The 14,353-nt window shown below is 41.1% G+C and overlaps 2 protein-coding genes, 2 long non-coding RNA genes and 1 other non-coding gene across 11 annotated transcripts in view; 2 read left to right on the forward strand and 3 right to left on the reverse strand.

Annotated features, from left to right (window-relative positions):
* Nucleotides 1-351: 351 nt before the first annotated feature.
* LOC124875548 lies at nucleotides 352-2,348 on the reverse strand. Its single transcript, XR_007040059.1, has 4 exons — nucleotides 2,135-2,348; nucleotides 1,129-1,324; nucleotides 967-1,030; nucleotides 352-868 (listed from the first exon to the last, which is right to left on the reverse strand). It is a non-coding gene; the product is annotated as an uncharacterized LOC124875548 (long non-coding RNA).
* On the reverse strand, nucleotides 1,833-1,905 carry trnav-aac. The gene has a single exon. It is a non-coding gene; the product is annotated as a tRNA-Val (tRNA).
* LOC124875546 (zinc finger protein 606-like) lies at nucleotides 1,899-5,558 on the forward strand. Of its 6 annotated transcripts, XR_007040056.1 has the most exons (6): nucleotides 1,899-1,978; nucleotides 4,245-4,480; nucleotides 4,552-4,668; nucleotides 4,891-5,007; nucleotides 5,090-5,428; nucleotides 5,504-5,558. XR_007040056.1 is itself a non-coding variant. In XM_047377761.1 (5 exons), the coding sequence occupies exons 1-4, from the start codon at nucleotides 1,968-1,970 to the stop codon at nucleotides 4,920-4,922; spliced, it is 396 nt and encodes a 131-aa protein (XP_047233717.1). In that variant the 5' UTR covers nucleotides 1,899-1,967; the 3' UTR covers nucleotides 4,923-5,007; nucleotides 5,090-5,552. The 6 variants fall into 6 exon arrangements, 2 of the variants coding, with proteins under 2 accessions (XP_047233717.1, XP_047233718.1); XR_007040058.1 differs by having other exon boundaries at nucleotides 4,245-4,490; nucleotides 4,590-4,668; nucleotides 5,090-5,552; XM_047377761.1 differs by having other exon boundaries at nucleotides 5,090-5,552.
* LOC124875549 lies at nucleotides 2,613-3,423 on the reverse strand. Its single transcript, XR_007040060.1, has 3 exons — nucleotides 3,144-3,423; nucleotides 2,982-3,045; nucleotides 2,613-2,883 (listed from the first exon to the last, which is right to left on the reverse strand). It is a non-coding gene; the product is annotated as an uncharacterized LOC124875549 (long non-coding RNA).
* Nucleotides 5,559-13,409: 7,851 nt separating the features above from the next.
* The window catches only part of LOC124874675 (heparan sulfate glucosamine 3-O-sulfotransferase 3A1-like), a 50,104-nt gene continuing 49,160 nt past the window's right edge, over nucleotides 13,410-14,353 (forward strand). The window contains exons 1-2 of one of the 2 annotated variants that reach the window (XM_047376137.1): nucleotides 13,410-13,455; nucleotides 13,584-14,203. In XM_047376137.1, the coding sequence (XP_047232093.1) occupies nucleotides 13,698-14,203 (506 nt within the window). In that variant the 5' untranslated portion in view covers nucleotides 13,410-13,455; nucleotides 13,584-13,697. The other variant, XM_047376136.1, reaches the window with a different exon arrangement.

Raw genomic sequence — 14,353 nt, forward strand, 5'->3', positions numbered from 1 at the left:
TTTGGTCCTTGTTTGAGAGGCCTGTGGCAGAATCTGCACAGCCGCCCAGTGGGATGTTCCTCCTTAGCCTTTCTTGTTTCTCTTTCCTTCCTAACCTGCTTTGAGGCTGTGGAGCGCTGCTTAGCAGCTTCAAGCTCTCTCATGAAAAACAGAGTGCAGGCAAAATCAACAAATGGCATTCTTGGATTTGCCAGGCCCTCTGCTGCATAGGTCTGATAGACTTTAGTGGAATAGTAAAAGTATTTCACGTCTCCTGATTGATTAAATAAAATGAATACTGGATCCATCCCCCCGGAAACGTGACTTTGGCTGGCCACAAGCCAAACAGTTCTTTTTTTTTGCAGGTGGTTGTTGCTGATTCTGCTGCTTTTGAACAATGTCTTTGACAATTTTCTCAATTTCTGATACTGTCAAAGAGGCATCCAGTGGTTTATTGCTGGGCGGGTTAACAGTGGCAGGTGGAATAGTTGCCACAGGAACATCTACAGTCTCACTTCCTTCAGTGAGGTGATGCCACAGCTGTTGGGTCTCCAAAAGCTTCTCTATACTGGTGTTTAGAGACGAGATGGTGATTGTCATCTTAGCCAGGTGCTTCACATAGCGAGATATATGCTGTTTAGTGGTAGGTGCAGGAGGCTGTTTGGATCCCTGGATGCAGCCTGAACAACAACAGCATACTCTGCATCAACTTTGGCAAGAAAGTCTTTTTGCCCATGATGCTTTGCCATGAGTTGGTCAATAGCATCTCTCATTTGACGTGTCCACCTAGAACGGTCCAGGACATACAGCAGACCACCAGCCTTGACAGGACTTGTGCGAGCAGCATGTGGATAGGGTGCAAAAGGCAGTGCTGGTACCACTGGAACATCTGATAGAGAGAGAGAAAACAAAGTAGAAGATTCACTATTTTTCATTTGAGTGTATCAACCTATTAAACATAGAAAGATGAAAGGTGAAGTGACTTACCTTTCTTTGGGCAGGGTTGGACTGTCATCTGTGTGCTGAGAGCACATGCACGAGCAATGTGACCCTGAAATGAGTAATTAAGTTGCTTCATGATAAGTATTTAAATACTATTAAATTACGTAAAATGTGTCAGATCTAATAAAAAGCAAACACAAAGCTTACCTGAGCTAAGAGCTCTATCTTCACCTCCTCAGGTAGGTCACTGGCTTTCACACAGGGAAGGTTTGCTCAGAGTGGTGAGGCTCTGGGATATTCTGTGACCTAGACTTATTCCAGTCTAGAGGGACAGGAGGACAACTGGGCTCCAAATGCTGCAGTCCAAACCTTTATCCCGAAACTGACTTGGAAGATCAGCTTCCTTTTCATTGTAAACAGTGACAAAAGACCAAAATTTGTAATGTATTATATGGTTTTAAAATATATAAATTATCTATTGCAGGAACGTCAATACACTGCATACACACTTATAAACTCGCTGACTCCTTTCCGTTTTGAAACGGAAGAAACAGCGCCCCCAAGATTACGCTAGTGGCCAAAAGGTGTATTGCATCCGTGGTGTTAAGAACTAGCATTGGAAATGAATAGGAAACCTTAAGAGAGTTAAGCTTCTGGGCGGAAACAGTTTTTGTCTTCTATTACTCTGCCTTTTTTCCAGAGGCCGGTCCCTATATTGTGGTTCAAACAGGATGTCGCTGTTAAGCACTTATTCAGATCAGAATAGGAACCGAATGATATTTGGTAGATTTACTTTGGTAACTCTGAGAGAAAAGGTGCGCTTATTTTAAAAGTAGTTACACAAAACGATGAATAGGCAGTGTGGTTGACACAGTTCTATTGTAACCACTTCTATTTAAAAAAAGAAAACCTGTTTCCGCCCGGTTTCGAACCGGGGACCTTTCGCGTGTTAGGCGAACGTGATAACCACTACACTACGGAAACATGGAAGCTGACCTCGTACAACACCTACGTGTGTTTGACAACATATACATGGGTTCACATATATGGATGAGAGGTAGGAAGGGACGAACTGGGAACTCAATGTTGTTTCCCGAAAGCAGCAGCAACCTTGCACCCAGAAATAGTACCGCGTTGTGGTCTACAAGGGTATGTAAGAGGTCGTGGCAAGACGTTAGTTTCCGTGGTGTAGTGGTTATAAAGTTTGCCTTACCGGTTAAGCCTTTCTTGTTTCTCAATCCTCCCTAACCTGCTTTGATGCTTTAGAGTGCTGCTTAGCAGCCTCAAGCTCTCTCATGAAAAAAGGAGGGTGGGCAAAATTTAACAAATGACATTCCTGGGTCTATCAGGCCCTCTGCTGCATAGGTCTGACAGACTTTAGTGGAACAGTAAACAGTTCATATCTCCTGATTGATAAAAAAAAATTAATACTGGATCCATCCCCCCGGAAACGTGACTTTGGCTGGCCACAAGCCGTACAGTTCCTTGTTCTTTTTTTGCAGGTGGTTGTTGCTGGTCCTGTTGCTTTTGAACAATGTCTTTGACAATCTTCTCAATTTCTGATTTTGTCAAAGGGGCATCCAGTGGTGTAATGCCTGGGGGGGAATGCCACAGCTGTTGGGTCTCCAAAAGTTTCTATTAACTGGTGTTTAGTGATGAGCTGGTGATTGTCATCTTAGCCAGGTGCTTCACATAGCATAGCAAGATATATGCTGTTTAGTGGTAGGAGGCTGATTGGATCCCTGGATGCAGCCTGAACAACAACAGCATACTCTGCATCAACTTTGGTTAGAAAGTCTTTTTGCCCATGATGCTTTGCCATGAGTTGGTCAATAGCATCTCTCATTTGACGTGTCCACCTAGAATGGTCCAGGACATACAGCAGACCACCAGCCTTGACAGGACTTGTGCGAGCAGCATGCGGATAGGGTGCAAAAGGCAGTGCTGGTACCACTGGAACATCTGATAGAGAGAGAGAAAACAAAGTAGAAGATTCACTATTTTTCATTTGAGTGTATCAACCTATTAAACATAGAAAGATGAAAGGTGAAGTGACTTACCTTTCTTTGGGCAGGGTTGGACTGTCATCTGTGTGCTGAGAGCACATGCACGAGCAATGTGACCCTGAAATGAGTAATTAAGTTGGTTCATGATAAGTATTTAAATACTATTAAATTACGTAAAATGTGTCAGATCTAATAAAAAGCAAACACAAAGCTTACCTGAGCTAAGAGCTCTATCTTCACCTCCTCAGGTAGGTCACTGGCTTTCACACAGGGAGGGGTTTGCTCAGAGTGGTGAGGGTCTGGGATATTCTGTGACCTAGACTTATTCCAGTCTAGAGGGACAGGAGGACAACTGGGCTCCAAATGCTGAAGTCCAAACCTTTCTCCCGAAACTGACTTGGAAGATCAGCTTCCTTTTCATTGTAAACAGTGAAAAAAGACCAAAATTTGTAATGTATTATATGGTTTTAAAACATATAAATGATCTACTACAGGAACGTCAATACACTGCATACACTTATAAACTCGCTGACTCCTTTCCGTTTTGAAACGGAAGAAACAGCGCCCCCAAACTTACGCTAGTGGCCAAAAGGTGTATTGCATCCGTAGTGTTAAGAACTAGCATTGGAAATTAATAGGAAACCTTAAGAGAGTTAAGCTTAAATATCCCGCGAAAGGTCCCCGGTTCGAAACCGGGCGAAAACAGTTTTTTTTTTTTCTCTTTTTTTAAACATTTATTTTATAATTACAAGTTGTTACAATAGAACAGTGTCAACCACATTTCCTATTCAACGTTTTGTGTAGATACTTTTAAAGTAAGTACAGCTTTTTCTCATAGTTACTAAAAGTAAATCAACCAAATGTATGCAACTGCTGCATCAACGTTGTTCAATTTCTCTTTTGATCCAAATAAGTGCTTAACAACCTGTTTAAACCAAAATAGAGGCACCTTTGCATGCTAGGCAAAACGTGATAACCACTACACTACAGAAACATGCCAAGACCTTTGACAAAAGCCTTCAAAAATGGTAAACCACATTTGTGCTTTTGACATAATTTACATGATTGATATACATATTTACATATATAAATGAGAAGTAGGAATGGACAAAATGAGAACTCAATGTTGTTTCCCGAAAGCAACAGCAACATTGAACCCGGCAATAGTACCACATGGTGGTGTTTATGACGTAGTGTAGTGTTTATAAGGTCACCAGTTCGAAACTAGGCGGAAATTTTTTTTTTCTGTTAGACATAATGTCACTTTATTACTGGAAGTTGATATATTCAATAGCTTTTTTTTGCCTTCTGCATCAGCAGTGACATCATCAGCACACTCTCAGTCTGGCCTCAGCTGCGGGTCTTCAGACGTCACCTCCATCTTCTTTGCAACAACATCGTACATATCTGCACCAGAATCAAACCACCTCCTTCCTCCCAGTGCCGTCCAGCCTGCCCTCCAGGCCTTTCAGCCACAGGTCCTGCCACCCGCCTGCATCCCGCCAACCTCCATAGTGGTTCCCATACTGCCGGTCTACCTCCTGCCACAGCAGGTAACAAAAGGTGAGGTTGCCCACAGTCAGGACCAGAAACCAGTGCTGCGATTGCTGCTTCTCTCGTTCAGATAAACTGACGCGCCTCGTGCGCCTATACATGGTCCAGAAGCTGTTCCACTGTCGCATCTGCATGCGCAACTTCAACTGCAGCGACCACCTGACCACGCATATTAGCACACACACTGGTGAGAATCTAGTGTGTGTGTTTTTTTTTTCTCAGTGTTTTTTTTTCTTAGAAAAATGAGAAAAAAATAAGCCAGTTCTTAAATCTAAAGGCAATATTAAAATGTAATATCCCTGCAATCAAATCAGTTTACTTCAAGTCAACAAATTTCATCACAAGTGTCGGAGTCTGAGAGTGTTCATGTATTGTTTTTTGCCTGCTGCCAGCACTTACTCACCACTAGATGCCGCCAAGATCCTCCGGTGTGGAGGGTAGCAGGTGTTCCTCATTTTCATCAACCTGGAGGAGTATAAGAAGGTGGAGCTGTCAGCACTCCATTGCCTGAGTGTTAACCTCTGTGGTAATTCAAAATGGCCAAGCTATGAGAGCTCAGTCTAAACTTAAAGTTCATAGTCTCTTACCTCTCTTGTGCTCCATCCTAGGAAACCTCAAGTCCTGGTGTCAAGTCCCTGCGACCTTCAGCTCTGGCTCTAAGTCCTTAGTTTGGAACCTGCCTCAGCTTAAGTATTCAAGCCTCAAAAGAAACCCATTTTGGATCAAGCTTCGGCTGACAGCTCAATATGGACATCTCCAGGCAAGCGAACCCTGCTCACCCTCTACCAATTGCTTCACCTAATCCTCACCAGGTAACAAAAACGCACCCAAAGCATCAGCAGGGTACTCACTGTCTTCCTGGATAACTCACCGTTTACGCAGCAGCGTCTATTCAGTCTTCCCAGGCTCCACATCATTCCTCCACTCCAACCACCTTTCATCAAACAGTAAGCAAAGATCGTGATCCAGTTCCCAGTCCCATTTGTCTCCAGAGTACTTACCTGTCCTCCTTTCCCATACAGTGCGGTGCCTCTAGTCCCAGTTCCAGTTTAATACCCACTACCCATCAAAATAAACTTGTTAAACTTTTCTCCTGCCTCCCGAGTTTCATTCTGCATGTGGGTCAAATCAGTGAAGAAAACTATGACGACAAGGAATATTACAAGACTAATTTATCTGATTTGTAGGCAGAAATGTATAATCGGATAAATAAAAGACGGTGTGTTTTTTTTTTTCTTACTGTAAAACGTTTTTGTGTTCTGAAACTTAAAAATAGAAATACAATTAATTGTGGTTTTCTTATTTTACAATAACATTTGAAAGTAAAAGTATATAATTTTATAAATCTTGAAATGGAACTTCTTTATGGGTGCACTTTTAGACAAGTATTTATTAGCTGTGGGAAGGAAAATGTGGGTCTTGGTTTGTAAAGTTTGCTGATTCTGTTAAAATATTAATGTAACTCTTTCACTTCAGAAATAATCCCTCTGTGTAAGAACAAAACAGAACAACGTCCTAACAGATACAATACCAATGAAAAAGCATAAAGTTGGTAGCTTAAAATTAATAATACTAAAGGGAAAATTTCAGAAGAAGACTTTAACTTTAACTATGTTTGTCCCGTCCTGCACCTCAACTTTTATATACTAGAAACACTCAGGGCTTTAGGGTTGTGGTGGGGTGACTGCTGTCAGCAACCTTGGAGTGGTGGGGTTCCATCTAGTTGACTATAGCTCCCAGGGAAGTGTCGGGGTGGCCATGGGCAGCATGGGAAACTCTGGGCTCTGGTGGGCATTCCTTTCTCTTGACCTCCCAGGAGCTAGCTCACCAGGTGGGATGTGCCCTCCCTACCTTGCTCCTTCCAAGTTCCAACTGCCACAGTGGGTTGCTGAGCTGGTGGGCTGGCATGTTTGAGGCTCTGGGAGGGGGTCTCCACTACCTGTTGCTGGGTGGTCTTGCTGCCAGGTGTTGGTGCAGACCCTGGGCTGCTGGGGGGACTGGCTCTCAGGGATGGCGATGTGGCTTGGTCTGGGGTGCCCTACATCTCACCTTGTACCTCTCTGGCCTGGGGCCTGCTGCCCCTGTGCTTCACTGATAATGCGCTCGGTGCATGCATCACTTCCTCATTTAGAGTGAGGATGGTACGATGTTTCCGTTCGGTATGCGGAAGTGCCACTGTTATGGCTGAGTCTACGAAGTTCACAGGAACCTGCTTAGTAATGTGACTGTTGTTTTTTGTCATGAACCAAAACATCCTGGTAATAGAAATGCCTATTTTTTTTTAACATGTTTATATTTCTGATGGAAGTATTAGGCAAAAATACGGCTAAAGAAATAACAGTGAGGGCTCATTGCTTCAGATCTATCAGGAAAACAGATACGCCACACCAGCTGAGAGTAGGACTGGTTAAAATGAGACGTTCCAGGTTCTGTTCTGTGTAACGTTCGACGTTCTGTTGAACATGTTCAAAAGTTAGTTCAACATGAGTTCTACCCTTTTTGTCCTTGCTCTTACTTCACTGCATGTTCTAAATGTATTCTTTCCTTTCATCTTAATTTCTTTATTAACTTATTGCTTCTACACTTATACTAATTACCATATTCTGATAACTCTTCCCGAAGCAGTAGAAGCAAAACCTGCCCTGTTCCATTGTTGGTGGCACAAGAAACAATGGAAATCTGTAATTCTGTCACTCCTATGTGTAAATATCTCATCTGGAGTGAAAATGAAATTCAAATGTAAAGTATATTTGGTTCATAGTTCTCAGAAATCCGTGCTTGCTCAGTAAACTATTGGATTTAAACTTATTAGCTCATGCACAACACTGTTGAAGAGAGAGAGAGTACAGCCCGGTGTTGTGCAAGCAGAGGTGGGTAGAATACCAAAAAATGGTTCTTAAGTAAAAAGTAGCCGTCCAAGAAAGTTACTTACTCAAGTAAGTGTAAAAAAGTATTTGGTAAAAAAAGGCTACTTAAGTGCTGAGTAACTGTTTTACTATTTAAAATGATGTAATCAGACAGACCATAATATAAAGTCATGTGCAAATTCCTTAAGTTTTAAAGACTAAAAAAAAGTGATTAATACAAATAAAAAAAAGGAAAATAAACTAGGCCGAAATCTCAGCAGATAAAATAACATTAAAACAATAAAGATTGTCTGAACAAAAGAAAACTGATTTTTAGTGAAACTTAAACCATACCATTTTAGGTTAAAATGTGCTTGTTCTTTAGTCAGTAAAGTTGCTCACAGTGGATAGAGCAGCCAAAGATTTTACTCAAGTAAGAGAAGCGATACTTCATGATAATATTACTCAAGTAAAAGTAAAAAGTATGTTGCAGTAAAACTACTCCTAAAAGTAAATTTTTGTGAAAAAGTTACTCAAGTAAATGTAACTGAGTAAATGTAACTAGTTACTACCCACATCTGTGTGTAAGTGATTTAAAACAGCACAAAAGTTACATGAGACAGTAGACAAGTGAAATACACCACTAACAAGAGCACAGGGCAGATGTTGCTCCTATTGCCATTGCTGGAGACGTTCTTCTTTTCAAGATATAACATTTTGTCTCTTTTTTTTTTTTCAGATGACATTACGTGATTCAACACCAGTTGTGCTGATTAGCAGCAACTGCTCTTGTGTGGCTGGTTGTGGAATCTGCAACCACTTAGTTGCATTGCTTTTCCAGACTGCTTATTATTCCGAATGTGGTCTGTCTGTTGTCCCTCCTGTCCTTTTATGCACACAGACAGAACAAAAGTGGCATAAACCATGTACTATGGTTTGTCTCATTCCATTATCGTTTGTATTACATTTTACAGTCACTTAAATAACACCATGTTTTCAATAAATAGGGGGTGAAGCCTGGACCCGTGGATGCCATGGTTGTCTTAAAGCCTAAACCAGGTGCTACTACAGCCAGTGGACTAAGGTATGTAATATCTAATTTAATAGGGAGCCTACAGTTTGTAGATAAATTTGTAGATTTGTTTGTAAAGAATAAATGTTCTTGATCATCTCATGTTATTCCATCATTGCTGTTGCCCTGTTCTCTTCAAAATCTTTCATTTTACATCCTAGTACTTCAGATGACATGTGATCTGTGATTCACAGTCAGTTGTGCTGGTAAACAGACTACAATGTGTAAAAATGAATGTCATCAACTGTTCTGTTATTTCAGATCTACACTTTACAAGGCCTACAGCGGTGAGCTCCCACACCCGGCCACCCTCAATCCTGGACCAGCCTATGCTGGAATGAAAGCAGAATCTCTTCCCCTCATCTGCACTATGAACATCTCTGCTGCCAAGCCACTTGTGGACTCCATCTTTGGGAAGGTGCAAGCTGGTAGTGTACTGTCCTATCAACAACCACCACCTCCATCTGATAGTGTTGTCATACATGAGGATGCACCCCCATTCCCGAGTGTGCCACTAGAAGATTACTATTTAAACCCATCCGAATATTCATTTGTGCCAACACATCAAGAACAGCTACATCTGACCTCACTTTCTGTGACCTTGTCACAGTCACACCTTATTGAGGAGGCAACAAGATGCCAAAGTGATACACTTGAGTGGCATTCACATAGGAGAGAAAGAGTGACTGCCTCCAATACTTATACATATACTATCTCCTTACATTGTCCTGTGCCTCTCAACTAATGTATTGCACATCTGGATTACTATCACTGAGCTGTACTGCACACCACTTGCACTGTCAAGACAGATGACATGAGCTGCCACCAATTGTTCTAACTTGCCTGGTTGAAATTACAGTCAGTAATCACCAGTCATAACTCAGATCATCTCTGATAACCAAAACAAGCTTGACATAATTCCCAGCAATACTCACTGATTTGTAAATATCTAGTAATTTGATCTTAATTGTCATCTCTATTATCCAACTCTAGGACATTTAAGAACTATAGTCAGTATACTCCACCCAAATAATGTTGTTTGTACTGCTCTTAATGTAATAGCTCTGCTGATCTATGGTTCTAACTCACACACTGTGGATATTTTAATTACTTGGGAAAGAATCGTATGTCCTCAGACGCAGAAAACCGCTCCAAACAGAACTTGCTGCTGACGGTCAAGTCCTCTATTTGTTTTTGGAGCTTTGATATCTCCTCGCGTAGCTCTTCCTTTTAGTTGAGGGAGAGATCAAGGGCAGCGCAAGTACTGGCGCAGTAGTCATGTTCATGACAGGACCCTGGGTCATCTTCATCAGGGTCAGTCTGCATCACTGTTAGATCGGTGTTCGGTGGACGCTATGTTCTTTCCCATACTCCAAGTCGTGGTGTTGGAATATTATAGTTATTCCAATGAAAAAGCACAGGAACAGCTCCAGGTTGTAGTCGTTGACGTCCAGCAGGAGTGGGAGGCTTGATCAGATCAGCAGTAACAAAATGTCGCGAACACACTTGGGAAGTATTTGTGACAATAAAATGATCTCTCCTGATCTTAACAGCCCGTTGCTTCTGCAATTCGGAGTCCTTTAGAAAGGTGTGGAAGCTCAGGTAGCAATTGGACTTTGTTGATGCAGTGGAGAATGGCACACAGCAGTGGTGGTTGGATCTGCTGTCCGTACGTTGTTGAAACGACAATTTTGCCCGTTTACATGTCTTGTTTAGGACATGTAAATGGACAGGTGATGAGTAGAAGAGACTCACATATAAATAACAAAAAGATTTACAAGAGCGGTATATCCACTCTGCACAAGCACACTTATTTCTACACATACGCTCACCTACCTACCAACCCACCCACACACGCGCATTGACACACAATTATTCCAAATGGTTGAAGGACATACAAACGCAGGTTACTATTACAATAATGATGCTGGATCTAGTCTTGATTTAATAAAGTCAGTCACACAGTTAGTATTCCGTCTTGAGATATCCTTTTTGTAGATCAAATCTGCCCTGGCTCACGTAGACAACCAGCTTCTCTGTATGATATGCCTGAAATGCCAACACATGAAATGTGAAAAAAAAAAGTTGTCTGAGTAGTTTTGGAGCAATAATTAATGTGTTTTGCATTCTTTGTCAACTGAACCTATGTTTCAGATCTGACTCATTCATACAGTAAACTACAGATTTCGTCTCACAAAAAGTAAAGACACAGATGTCAGAGTAAATAAGTATCCTTCTTGTGGAAATGCATTTTGCATTTTTGCTCTTCTCCCATTAATCATGTCTGAATCCTTAGGTTTACTGAGTGACCTCTGGGTCCAGGCCGATGGAGCTGAGACTTCTACAGCAAGTTAGAGGAGTCCCTAAATATTGGTTTTTAAATTTAAAATAGAAAGGTACTCATAATGCAATTCAACAAAACTTCAGCTTTGGATTTGTCATAACTATGAATAACTCTAGTTATTTAAGGACATGAAGCCATTTGACCTCTGTGAGGGAATGTTAAGTGTCATCATGGTTCGTTTGAGGGGGTTGAACACGTCTCTATGTCGAGGACATGCAAAAAAGACACGGGGTGTGATTTGTTAAATGCAGGACACCGTCTGGTATTGTCCAGACAACATGGGGGGACATCTGGCACTGGCAATGCGGCCCACTATTGAGGTCTCCATTCGCTTTCTCGAGCAGTGAGCTGTGCAGCATTGAAGCACTGCCTGCACATTCTCATGCTAATACTCGAATGGCAGGAGCAGATGTGAAGCATTTGGTTCTGTTCTTGTTCACTTGTAAAGAAATTATGTGCTCCGTTATCTTTATTTCACTTTTTTGTTCTTCTGCGTGTCATATAAAGAGGTTCTTGACCGACGCCATCTTCTTTGGTGGCCTTACTCAGACTGAGTCAGCGGTGATCATGTTGAGATTTTTATGTACCAAACAAGCAATTACATTTCTGAGTTTAAATTTGGTTTTATGTGTAAGCTTTACTATTAGGATAGCTGTAACATGTGTTATTATACTCTAGAGAGTATCATAATATGTTTTCTAATATTATTTCTAATATTATTGTGTTGGCAAACCAAAATCAAAAGCCTGAAGAAAAATGAAAAAGTTTTAGCTAGGTACACCACTACAGCAGTAAATTCTTTAAAATTTTCACTAGTCTGTAATTTCATGTCTTTTAAGTGCCGATATACCCCAAAATCAGCTCATTTTAAACAGTAGCAGATGGTTTTCAAGCCTAAGCAAAATTTTGTGTGCATGATTTTAAAATATTGTAACCCTCACCAATTATTTTTACTTGAATCTGTGATCCTGCTATCATTTGAGGCTGCAGAAATGTGTGAGTGCAGACCTTCAACAAAAAATGAAAAAAAAAGGAAGCCTATTAACATTTATAAATAAATAAATAAATTAGCTGGTTGATCTGGTTGAAACATTTGACAGTTAATAATGAGGCACTTATTCAATGTTTGATCCATTTATTGCCACTGTTTTAATCACTTAAATATAAATCATGGCAAAATATGATATAATAATATAAATCTAGGAATCAAATTCTAGATTTGATTTAGACTTCACATGTTGCATTATGGACCTCACCGCCACTGAGATAGAACATTTGGAGTTCTTTACAACCTAGGGGTGGGAGATATAGAGAAATGCAAAAAGAAGGTCATAGCAGCTTGTAATTCTGTTCGAGATTTTAAAGAGGTCTCAGAAAATCTTGAAATCAATTCCATTGTAAGGAAAAAATGTCCGCAAATGGAGGACATTCATTACAACTGCCAACATGTCCAGGTCTAGCTGTCTATGCAAGTTCACCTCGAAAGCAGACTGCAAGATGCTAAACAAAGTCTCCAAAAACCCTAAAATATCATCCCGGGGATCTACAGCATGAAAGTGCATACGTGTCCCATCAGAAAGACAAAGTTTAACTTTCATAGGAGAAAAAGGCAACATTTGCTTTCTAAGAAAAACATGATGGTTCAGATTAAACTTTGCCAGAGACAACATAGACAAAGACAATGACTTGTGGAATAATGTGTTTTGGATAGATGAGTCCAAAAGTGCTTTATTTGGACACTAGAACAAAGGATATATTTTGCATAAACCAAATACAGCTTTCCAGGTGAAGAACCACATACCAACTGTGAAGCAGTATTGCTGCAACAGAAGCTCGAAAGCCCAACTTCATAGAATCCTCAATGAATTTTAATGTGGAGCACAAAGTGCTTGAGGAAAATGTGAGACCTTCTGTGAAAAAACTGAAGCAGCACTGGACCCTGCAACATGACAAATACATGGTTACAAGAAGCATCTTGCTGAAGTTATTTTGGTGAAAAGCAGCCACGATTAGGGGTCAGGGTGTCCCAGATTTCTTGGCTAGAAAAAGTATTTTTGATTACATCTTTTGTTTAGTGAATAAAACAAGTTTCAGAGCACATGCATTAGTTTTTTCAAGATTACATATCAATATCTGAAAAAGATTAGACATTGATATGTGAACACTTTTGTATGAACTTACCTGTGTGTCCTTATTTTTTCACAAGATCGTCTGTTTTTGTTGGGCATTTGATAAAATGAAAAGGAAGTTTTCATTCACAAAACATTGTCAAAGTTAGTCAAACAGTTTCCAAAAACCTATTCAATTTAAATCAATTTGAGATTCTCCTAACCTTCATAGTTCAACAAACTATTACTTTTTGCCTAAATTGGAAATTTAATTCAATGTCAGCAAAATGTCTTTAAGACTAAAACGATAACTAAATGTATGTAAATCATTCTATTCCCCGGTATTTTATCAATTTTGTTATCTTATTTATGGATGATTTCATTTTTATGTTGTAGTTTCACAAATGTGTTAATACATCAGGGTGTCCACCTACCTGGAAGCTCATTGGCTGTTTGGTTCTCTCCTTTCCCTGTCATTGGTCACAGTGGTGGAGTGTTTATCATCGAACTTGACGTATAAGACAAGTTTACAACTCTATACACACGTGCGGCGGGTGAATGAGGAGCATCATCCATCCAGACAGAAGCTCACACTAGAACCTAAGTGCGTATGAACTCTAGTTCCACTTGGGGGTGGTTATCTGTGTTTTATTTAAGCTTTTTCTGAATTACATGTTCAGTTTAAGTCTTATATGTTTGTTTGTTTGTTTTTTTTTTTGTTTTTTTTTGGAGGGTTTGTGTTCAACATCGCACTGTGGATGAAGGTTATTTCCGCACTTTTCTTCATGGAAAGTGGACTCAGTGATGTTCGCTTAGGATGGCTGTGGCTCATTCACCGGAGCCGGTATGGCTTTTAGCCGCATCCGCAAGCTGGACGCAACGTCCCGAGGCATCCTCTCCAGGAAAGCGGTGGTCATGCTCTGTTCTCTCCTCGCCCCTCTTATCCTCCTGCACCTCCTCATTGACCGATGCGCCTCGCCCTCACCGGTCAGAGACTCCCTGCGGAGCAAGCGGCTTGTGAGCGAGCGGAGCGCCGGTTCGGAGTTGGCTGGCCACCGGGTTGCCGGTTGGGCTGCTGATGTGCGCGCAGGGGCGACGGTTTGGCAGCTTCCAGAGGAGTCTCCAGCTTTGCCGCCGCCGCCAGATCTGGTCGTTTCTCCCAGGTTCGCAGGTAAAGTCAGCCCGCTCGGGGAGGGGAGCAAGAAGCTGCCCCAGGCTCTCATCATCGGGGTGAAGAAAGGAGGGACACGGGCACTGCTGGAGTTTTTGCGGGTACATCCGGACATCAGGGCAGTGGGAGCGGAGCCGCACTTCTTCGACCGCAACTATGATTACGGACTAGGGTGGTACAGGTGAATACTTACAAAGAATAATGTTTATACTAAGGAAAACATTTACAGTTATATGTAGCAATTTGCGCAATTAAACAGAATATTAACTCTAAAATGAATTATAAATTAAAATAATTTATTTCAGGATTTATTGACATGTCCAGATTATTT

The sequence above is a fragment of the Girardinichthys multiradiatus genome, chromosome 10 (genome assembly GCF_021462225.1).
Source record: "Girardinichthys multiradiatus isolate DD_20200921_A chromosome 10, DD_fGirMul_XY1, whole genome shotgun sequence".
Lineage (NCBI taxonomy): Eukaryota > Metazoa > Chordata > Actinopteri > Cyprinodontiformes > Goodeidae > Girardinichthys > Girardinichthys multiradiatus.

Bases quoted from the DNA above. Each gene is read 5' to 3' on its own strand.
- LOC124875546 (XM_047377761.1), top strand. The intron at 4,481-4,551 runs GTAACAAAAGGT...TCTCTCGTTCAG, and splicing joins TCTACCTCCTGCCACAGCAG to ATAAACTGACGCGCCTCGTG. The intron at 4,669-4,890 runs GTGAGAATCTAG...ACTCACCACTAG, and splicing joins GCATATTAGCACACACACTG to ATGCCGCCAAGATCCTCCGG.